The 10,832-nt window shown below is 36.1% G+C and overlaps 1 protein-coding gene across 1 annotated transcript; it reads left to right on the top strand.

Moving 5' to 3' along the window:
- The first annotated feature begins 114 nt into the window (after positions 1-114).
- slc13a1 (solute carrier family 13 member 1) lies at positions 115-10,690 on the top strand. Its single transcript, XM_057329200.1, is given in 15 exon segments — positions 115-413; positions 2,237-2,336; positions 2,749-2,977; positions 2,980-3,139; positions 3,244-3,431; positions 4,067-4,106; positions 4,188-4,245; positions 4,342-4,499; positions 4,636-4,755; positions 5,117-5,212; positions 6,294-6,395; positions 6,561-6,864; positions 7,587-7,748; positions 7,843-7,980; positions 8,087-10,690. Coding segments are annotated over 14 exon segments (1,989 nt in total). The 5' UTR covers positions 115-413; position 2,237; the 3' UTR covers positions 8,222-10,690.
- The last annotated feature ends 142 nt before the right edge of the window (positions 10,691-10,832 follow it).

Raw genomic sequence — 10,832 nt, 5'->3', positions numbered from 1 at the left:
TTTTATAACATTTTATTATATATATTATTCATAATGTAATAAAATGTTAACATTTATTTAGATTTCTTTTATTTTTTAGAATTTTAAATGTTACATGAGTTTATAAAATAAATGTATGACAATATTAAGATTATTCTTGATTATATGAGCATTCTTTGCTATCCTTTACATAACAAACAGCCAAACTTCAGAATGGGGAACATATAGAGAAACAATTGCATTGGAACGTAAATGCTGTAACAAAAGAAATCATCCAACTTTAATCGGTTCCTGAGTCTTTGAAATCATAACCGCTACTGTAATCCTTTAAATCTGTTAAACAACACTTTTGTTCGCAGGCATGAACCAGTTTAGGTGGAAAAATATTGAAAAGCCTGTTGGCCTCAGAGAAACCGACATGAGGTCATTTTGAGGTTATTGTTTAAATTTCTTACAAGTCGACTGTATGAATATGTATTTTTTCCACCAGCATTGTGTAATCTCTTGTAATCTTTGAACGCTAGGAAATATTTTAATCTTTGTTATGCTAATATTGATAACAAATTGTGGCTATGTGGTATCTGATACAACCGACAGAAAAGCACAAGAGGGGGATTAATGTGTAATAGTAAAGACAGAGAATACAGTCTTGTAAACCCTCTGAGCCAAGTTATCCAATGATGTTTCAAGGAAAGACTCTTCTGAGTTTCAAATCCCTGGTAATCCTTACTGTGACAATCGTAAAGAGAGCTCATGAAGACATAATAACTGAGTGAAGGGACTGAACATCAGCTGACCTCGACACTTTGAGTCAGATTTGACATTATAGCTGGCCACAAGCCAACTGCTGACTTTTTCCCATGGATTTTCTATGAAAATATTTGACATACAGTTTAAACTTGCATGTATTAAAGCTGGATGTTACAGAATAAACAAGATTAGAGAAAGGTAAAGGTCACTTAAAGAATCCATCGATGACTAATTGGAAGATTGGAGGGGGCGTGTCCAACTTAATGTGCGTAGTGACCAAAATAAAGAATAAATTTGCTTCATGAACACAATTTTCTTGTGTTGACATTTCATTTGGAAACCAGACGTCACAGCCATAAATCAGGATTTGCTTACTTACCAGTCAGTTGCACTTGATGTTGGGGGAGGGTGTTCTCATTATAGAAACCTTTGGATTGGTCAAAAATTGGAAAGATGCAGGATTAGTCAATGTTTAATCAATATTTACATTCAATTATTTACATATTTACATTCATCAATATTTAAAAGTGCTAAGCGTGAATTTTGTCAATGTTTGAGATTTAAACACGTGGAAGTACAAATGAAATATGAACTAAAAGCTTTTTATATACACAGTTTTTTTTGTAAAAAACTGAAATTTTCCGGCACCTGGAGTCACCTTAAATTTGATGTTTTTCTTGTTTTCTTGTCTTTTTCTGTAATTTGATGTTTTTTTACCGTATTTCAAAAATGCTCCATAAAAAGTCCTGTAAAAAACTGTAAATGTCTGCTTTTTACGTAAAATTACATGTTTTTCGTGTTTTTTTTTGTGAAATTTGCAGTCTTTTTCATTAATTTAACATGGATAAAATCTGTAAAAAAAAATAGTAAATTTCTATAAAATTACAGGTACTTACAGTGTACTTTTATTTTATTTTTGCATATTATTTAATATTTTATTATTTTATCAACTTATATTCACTTTAAATGTTAATTTTCATTTTAATCTATTTGTCGTTTTTTTTTTTCATAAATAATCCCTTCTGATCAAACTCTCATTCCTTGGAAACAATCTCCGGTAAGGATTATCACCTGATGAGTGATTTCTGAGAGTTTATGTTTATAAAATCTCACAGGTTGTTCTTTAACAGACCCCTGTGCTGCAGATTAGAGCTCAAGGAAACGGATGGTGACGTTTTTTTGTTAAGAGTAAAAAATATGAATTCCAGGTCACAGCGTGTCTCAATAAGACATGTCAATGGGTTTACGTGTGTAACTGTCTTGTTTTTATAACCTCATATGCAAATTTGTTGGTGACTTTGTTTATAAAGTGTAAATATAAATGGATGGAGTAAAGGAGGAGTCTAATCTTAAACTTAATCTCAATGGCCATAAGACTTTATGACATGCCTGGAATGGAGCAGTAAGAGTGGACGCTGGTGGCACGGGGCAAAGATTAATCAGCAGCAGATTGTTTAAAAGCCAATCATAAGGCAAAGTCCTTGAGTTGACTGTGTTTCGGCCACAGGATGAGGAGGCTTAGATGTTCCTGGAGCTTCGTGAAACCCCTGATCATCATCCTCACGCCACTGTCACTTCTACCGCTGCCTCTGGTTATCAAGACAAAGGTTAGATGTGCGACAAACATATCTGTACGTTTTTTTTCTGTGGAACACAAAAGATGATATTTTGAGGAATTTCTTAGTGGTTTTGTGTCCATACAATGGAAGATAATTGGATCCAATGTTGTTTGGTTACTAACATTCTTCAAAATATCTGCACAAAAGAAGTTTGTTGACATGAGAGTGGGTAAATGATCAAATCATTTTTATTAAACTATCCATCTGGGATCTAAATGAATGTTGGTTAAGAAAAAACTGCATTAAATTTAAGGATATACAGTAAGGAGGAGAGCAAGTAATATTTTGATGGACAGTTTTGCCACATATCTGATATTGTAAAAGACACTGATAATGTATTATTATTATGATCTTTTTTCACTTATCTGAATGCTTGTAAAGATTAATTTCATGTCCACAGGAAGCAGAATGTGCTTATATTTTGATTCTGATGGCTGTGTACTGGATGACAGAGGTCCTGCCTCTGTCAATTACGGCCCTTCTGCCAGCTCTTCTTTTCCCTCTGTTTGGGATCATGAAGTCTTCTCAGGTACACACCCCTGAAAACTTTACGTTCGGAAAACAATCCTATGAAAACTATAGTTTTTAGACTACTATTGTACACTCATGTGGATAGTTTGTACAAAGGATTTAATTCAACATCTCTCTCTTTAGGTCGCCTCTGTGTATTTCAAAGACTTCCATTTGTTGTTGCTTGGGGTCATCTGTCTAGCAACAGCCATTGAGAAGTGGGGTCTTCACTGCAGAATTGCTCTTAGATTGGTGACCTTGGTCGGAGTCAACCCTGGCATGTAAGACCTACAACTAATTGACACATATTAACATTTTGAGATCTGTTTTGAGGATGAAGCGATTTCACAGATATATCGTATCTGATGGACTGCATGTTTTACAGGTTGATGCTGGGCTTCATGGTGGGCTGTGCTTTTCTCTCCATGTGGCTGAGCAACACATCAACTGTGGCGATGGTGATGCCGATTGTGGAAGCTGTGATACAGCAGGTTTTGAGCGCAGGAGACGAGCCCAGCAAAGACCACAAGGGGGCGTTAAATGGCATCTCCAACCCTGCCCTACAGCTTGAAGGTATTTGATGTACCTAAGCTTCTATTGTTTTTAAATAAAATATTATTTACTATTTATACTGTATGTGTTTAGGTTAAGTTATCATTTTTGTTACATTCTGTAAACAACATTTCTTCAAAGTTCAAAATTAAAATGTTGTTTTTATTTGCATTATTTGCAAAAATAATATTTTTATAAGAATATTTTCAGACTTACTGCAGAGAAAACAATTTCATATTCATTTTAAATCAACACAATGCTAATGTTTTACATGTATTCAGGTTCCTGAATGTGATCTTTACAAGCTCTTTCTGTTTGACAGTGGAGCCAGTGCCTATAACAAACATTCAGAAAAACTGCAGAAAACTTTAGAACAAAATAATATTTGATGGAACAACCCTGATTTTGAATCACTGCAACTTTGCATTCTCTTAGTCTTTCACATTGCTGTTGAGTGACTTTATATCACTCCTAAGGTTTGATTGTGTTAAAATTCAATAGACGCTGGAACGGACAGGCCATAATACATGTACTGTATGAATGCTGATAAAAGCATCTTTTATTTTTTTCCAGAAATACGTGATATGAATGATCGTCTTAAACTGTAACCTTCTAAAACTTTGTACCATTCAAACATTAAATATCTATTTTAACAGATATCGAGGCCCAGTATGACCAACCTGAGAATATGAAAAGGTGACCATGCATACAATTTCAAAAGAACATTCATGTATAAGATTGAATCAGCACTTTTTTACACTTTCTTTACACTTGCAGCATTGAAGCAGGAGTTACAGAGCCAGTTCAGACAGCCCCTGAGGAACCTGAAACTAAAGTGAGTCAAACGCACTAGGCATAAAAACACATACAAAATCTCTCTTCATCTAGTATTCATATAGTATAATGCTGTTTTTCTGAATGTTTGTTATAGGCACCGGCGCCACAGTCAAACGGAAAGTACAAGAGCCGTGAAGATCACATGATTTGCAAAGGCCTGTCACTCTGCATTGCCTACTCGTCATCCATAGGGGGTCTGACAACCCTGCCAGGAACTTCAGCCAATCTCATTTTCGCTGAATACATCCACCAGTGAGTTCACTTCTTGTCTTTGATCTGATGTGTGTCAATAAAACTATATTAATAATAAATATTGCTGTTCATGGTCTGGTATCTGGTTGGTGTATTGATATATCAGTCTAAGTCTTGCTTGTTTTTATTTCCTCAGGTATTACCCAGAATGCAAAAGCATAAATTTTGGGAACTGGTTTGTCCTTTGTCTTCCCATTTGCATAATTATGCTGATTTTGTCATGGATATTCCTGCACTGGATGTTCCTAGGAACCAAGTGAGTGATCGTAATGATGTCTATTCCGTAAGCCTTTCCCTGACCCCTCTCTGTTCCTCATTTCTACTCCACCTCTTCGGCTATCATTTAAACTCATCATTTCAGATCAGACTGAAATTTTTCTCACCTCACCTCAGGTTCTCTGTCTCACTTCTGATCTCTCTTTCTCGTCTCTCCAGAATAATCATATTTGATCAAGCAGAATTCTATTGCGATTTCATCTTCTTCTGATGAAGGATCACTCATAGAGCATGCATGCAGATATGTTTTTTTTTCATTTTTTCCAGAAAAAAGTTAACTTTAAAATGACATGTTTAAGATCCAAAGATTAAAGCATATCCACATTTGTACCCATCCATAGCTTTCGTGCCAGTCTGTGCTCCAGGAAGCAGACTGATAAAGAAAGAAAGACTGCCAAGGTGCTTCAGGATCAGTACAACTCACTTGGACCTATAAGGTTGGAATTCTCACTATAACATTATATCAAAACCCTGATGATAAAACAATAGTACCCTGTCCAAAACACAAGAGACATTTCATAGATTTAATGGTTATAATGGAAATTGTAATGGTTTTAATGGAAACTGTAATGGTGGTAAGTGATGGATTCTAGGGGGTGTTCTCTGGCAGATTAATCTTGGAATAATGTGCAAAACTCATTGCAAAAAGGAGTTTTAAGTGTAATTTAGTTTATTAAACATAAGTTTAATGTGCAGAGACAAATACTGAGTAAGACGCTTCTGAATGGACTTCCAAAATAGGCCTACTGCTGGTTGTTTGAGCAATCCAACATGTTGGCTTTTTGTTTAACAACATGAAAATAACATGATTTTGGGGCAAGGTTACCCGTAAAAAGCCCAAATCTGCATTGTTTGTTAAATTCTTCAAAATGTGCCAATTGAACTCAGAAAGATTTAAAAACCTGACTAAAAATAATTTCTTACTAAGCATTTTCATTTTGTTTTTTTGTACAAGTAATGAAAAATTATTAAATCAAGATACATTTACTTGACAAGGAAAGTGACCTAAGATATTAAAGTCTTGTTTTTGTAAAGGAAATTTTAAGAATTAAGTTAGAGAAAAAAACTGAAGAAAAAGAAACTTTCATAAAACAAGACAATTTATCTTAGGTCACTTTCCTTTCCTGCTGAAAAAAAAAACAATAGAAACCCAACAGAAAGCATTAAAGAAATTCTAATGGTTTTCATTAAAATACCATTACGAACCATTAGCTTTTTCCATTAAAACCATCACAAAATTCCTTTTTGTAGTGTGTTTTGGGCGTTATTCCAGTAGGATTTAACATCCCACCAATAGAATCCATCACATACCAATAGAACCATTACAGTTTCCATAAAAAACAATACAAATTGGTTTCCATAAAAACCAATACAAATACAAAACAGAAAAATACTAAGTATTTTTCTGTTGCTTTGTGCTAGAAAGCAACAGAAAAATACTTAGTAAGAAATTCATGAAAAATGTGTTCATTTTTTTATATAAAAACCACTCACTGACTGTTTTTTCTTGTGACACAGCTGGCAGGAGATCAACATCTTGGTTATCTTCATTCTGATGGCAGTTTTGTGGTTTGCGAGAGAGCCGGGTTTCATGCCCGGCTGGTCATCGCTGTTCGCTGAGTGAGTACTGCAGTAACATTTATCAACTTCATTTTTGTAGGTGTAAATGTACATACATGTAGTGCTGTAGATCAGAGGAACATTGTTAAACTACATTTATTTAAACTAACTAAGTTTCTTGACTACCTTATAATTATTCGTTGTATATGTATGTTATCTGTTCAGGCACAGAGGCTACGCTACGGACGCCACTGTAGCACTATTGCTGGGATTCATGTTCTTCATCATCCCAGCTCACAAACCAAATGCAAATCGCTACGGTACTTGTTCTTCATCTTTGCCTTTCTGCAGTGTGAAAACCTTCAAAATGTTTCCTCGCGGACTGTCTGTCGATGACGATTTGGTGTTGATAAATGTTTTTAATCCTGCGACAGAGACCTTGATAACATGGAAGGAATTCCAGGCTTGTATGCCATGGGAGATCTGTCTGCTCGTGGGTGGGGGTTTCGCTTTGGCTGAAGGCACAAAGGTAAGAGCATAGCTTTGTGGAAATCCAACTCTATGTGTGACAGAAAAAACAAATAGAATCAAAGTTATATAAGAATCAATTAATGGTCCATTCGAACAGGCTTGGATTCAATTAACCAGACTATAGTTCACTTTGGACAGCTCAATTGCTCGCTTTACTCATAATCCCAAACATTCCTTTTAAAAGAACTGAATGAAAAGACAGATCACATCAAAGACTTTTAACACCGTGGAACCCATTAACATTTTAGAGCGAACAACAATAGCGCTGTTCTGTCTGTGTAGACGTTCAGTTAGAGCTAATTACATGCTTCTATTATAAGAGCGACATCATTTTCAACATAACAAACGGATCTTTCCTCATGTCAGACTCAAACAAGAGCTGTTATTTCTTAATATTCTTCTGGTTTGGGTGGAGTGGGGTGGGTTCTTATCACCAAGGCTCCAGCTCTGTTTGGACAGACATCCAAATGGCATGGCAAGTTCAGTCTTTAAAATCTTCAAACGCTGGGTGACTGACTGCTGTGCCACATTTTCCATACAGTATGTAATATGTGGATGCTGTATCTTGACAAACAGCTAAGTTACGACTCCAGCCAAGCATACAAAGAGGTGTATTCATGAAAGCTGATGTTTCAATGCTAACAGGAATATCATGTTTGTGAGGGTTTCCAAATATCTTTACAGGCCTTTCGAAGACAACCTTTTCATTTTGTTTTTCAGATTTCTGGTTTGTCGTCTTGGGTAGCTGAATTGCTGACTCCCCTGGGAAATCTCCCTCCTTTAGCCACGGTCACCATTGCCTGCCTTATTGTCACCTCTGTCACGGAGGTGGCCAGCAATGCTGCCACAATCACAATCTTTTTGCCTATACTGGCCCCCCTGGTACGGCTGCTTTTCTGACCTGTCACTTAAAAGTCAAACATTACGTGCTTTTAATCTTTTTTGAAGTATTCTCATTGCAAATTGTCTTTGCCAGGCAGAGGCGATTGGGGTGAACCCTCTTTACATGCTGATTCCCACAGCTCTCTGTGTGTCTTTCTCCTTCCTGCTGCCTGTTTCCAATCCTCCTAATGCCATTGTCTTCACATATGGCCATCTCACAAGCATGGATATGGTGAGCGCTTTTACCAGTTCATTAATCGTTGAGTTGTCACATGAAAGTCATACACTATATGCATATTGTATATTATATGCTTTGTGTGGTTTGTTTGTCATTTCAGGTGAAGGCAGGCCTGGGTGTTAACATTATAGGCGTTCTTACGGTCCTGTTGGCTCTTACAACATGGGGAACACCTCTGCTTAACTTGGACACCTATCCAGAATGGGCACCGGTGGCAAACATCACTGGAGTATGACCATTGTGACATTTAGAAATATGAAAATGTATTTAGTTTTAAAATGAAACAGGATGCCTTGTAGTCAGAGTTCTTGACTATACACAATCTTATGGCACGCTGTTGTTTGACATCCAAATGTTGGACTTCTCATTCACTTGGCCAAAATGTTGGCCTCAGGCAGTCTAACAGACAGCTACTAAAGGTTTGAGGTTCCAGGAGATGTTCTATTTGAACATCATTGTTTATGTTTTTGTATTATATACTTTTTTTTAAAGAAAGGAATTTACGATAAGTTTGTGAATGTTGATATTCAAAGAGACTTAGAGTTGCTATAAACTGCTTTGCACTTTTTATGTGCATACTGCATATCGTCACATTGGAATTATAAAGTTCTATCTGATATTTTGGTCAAAATTCACATATTCTTATTTACATTATGTGATGTTTTTTTCCTTTATGTTGTGTACATTTAAGACTTCTTTAGAAAGCAAAAAAGTTCGATACAACGTCTAAGGCAATGCAAAAACTTTGAAGCTCAATATATTAAAGATGCTTAGAATGCAGATAGAACCATATCATTTCAAAGTGGCAATATAACTTACTTTTGCATATGTATATTGTTTATTTTTGTTGTTTATAGAGTAGCTTGTGCATGTATACAGATAAGTAAACAGAATATCTGTAGAATGTTGAAATGACACAGATTGAAGTTAACATACAGTAAATACATACAGTAAGTTTCAAGAAGTCTTTGATGGTGACACTCTCCCTAGTGGCCAATAATAACTATTCATTTTAGGTTAGTTAGCATTTACCTTTTGTGGCTCAGTGGCTGGTTCCTGTTTTTTAAAGGAGTAGTTCACCTTCAAATTGAAAATTCTGTCAAACAGGTTTGAAATGGCAAGAGGGTGAGTAGATGATGACAGAATTTTCAATTTGAAGGCAAACTGCTCCTTTAACATGAGCTCTCCAACTGTATAGCTCAAATAACAAAGACCTAGATTTTTAATTATAAAATTGATTTTTCTTTTCAGTACTGTAACTGTCCTTGAAACTCATCTCAGACAGCAATGTAATGTAAATAGAAAAGTAACTTTAATTTTGGTTATAATATGTTGTTATGAAGTGGTCCTTGTAAGAAGTATTTCGTTGATAGAAATCATTGTCTTTTCACTAAAAGAGAACTGTGAGACATTTAGTCTAATATATAGTCTAATATATCAATATCATGGATAACTTAAAAATAAACTATTTGTCTCATTGACTTGAAGCCACAATATGAAGATGCAGTAAACACTGTGTAGATATTGTATGTACCTCATGAGGAAATGGTTGTGAAAGTGTATAGCCCAAGGCCGTGCACAGTGGGGTGGCCCGGTGGCTAGAGCCACTGCCCCTCCGCCACTCATCCTCTTAGGAGCCCCACTCAACCCCACCTCCGGGCAGGCATCCATTCAAGATCCCCGCTTAAAGACGTCTATTAACACACGCTAAACATCCTCTGATTCCGCCTATCCGCCCCGTGTTTTCCCGCTCGCTCCCAAGTATCACTCACAGACAGTCTCTGTCGGAACACTGGAGTGAAGACGACAGTATCAGAAGTTCATCCCGTCACTGTATTATCCACATGTTTGTTTTTTGTGTCTTTGTTGGTAATGTTTTGCTCCTGGTTTTCTAATATTGGTGCTAACTGCAAACAACTTGGACAAAATATCAATTCTCATAAGAAAATGAGAATTCTTGTCAAATCAAAACACTTTGTAGAAAATGCCTTCACAAAGCTGACAGTTTGTCACACTGTAACTCCTGTGCAGTACATTTCCCCTGATCTATTTTCTTAGTTGAAACCAGTCATCTATAACATATATATCATAGAAATGACATTTTATTAAGACCATATTAATAGTAGCCTAGATAGCAGGAGAGCATGTGAAAACCATTGAATCATTTGTTAATGTTAATGCATCAATATTTCCTGTAGCTCATTGGATAAAGCATGGCACTATAGCAATGCCAATGTCATGGGTTCGATCCAAGGGATTGCACATACTCAGAAACAAATGTATAGTATAATGCAATGTAATTCACGTTGGATGAAAGCATCTGCCAAATGCATAAACGTAAATATCGCTTTTGCACCTGCAAATAATGTTGAAAAATGATTGTGAAAATGCTGTATTGGCTACTATAAATGTTTTAAGAGTTGTACCTGAACATAGCACAACATAAAATATAGATTTACATATTTACTGAGTGCTACAGTGTCATAAGTTGAAAGACATCTCTAAGAGCGTGTGGTGTCTTCTCCTGCCCCAACCCCAAGTGCCCTTTTTTTGTTTCGGCTACTGCCGCTCAAAATGTCTGTGCACGGCCCTGGTATAGCCTATACTTTATTTCCCCTTTTTTATGAAATAATAGATGTTTACTCTATTAATGCATGTATTTCAAAAGAGGGGTGTCTAAAGTGCAGTCCTGCATTTGTACCCTGAGGCAATGATGAGAACTAATTCAGTAAACCTCCCACTTTATAAAAATGCATGCTCACATCCTGAAGTCATTCCAATTCAAAGTCTGTTCAGTTGTGTCTGAGGTAATGCCAGTCTGTCTGAAGTGTCGAATCTCATTTCTT

Source organism: Triplophysa rosa, linkage group LG3 (assembly GCF_024868665.1).
Source record: "Triplophysa rosa linkage group LG3, Trosa_1v2, whole genome shotgun sequence".
Lineage (NCBI taxonomy): Eukaryota > Metazoa > Chordata > Actinopteri > Cypriniformes > Nemacheilidae > Triplophysa > Triplophysa rosa.
This window is presented reverse-complemented; position numbering and strand designations above follow the sequence as displayed.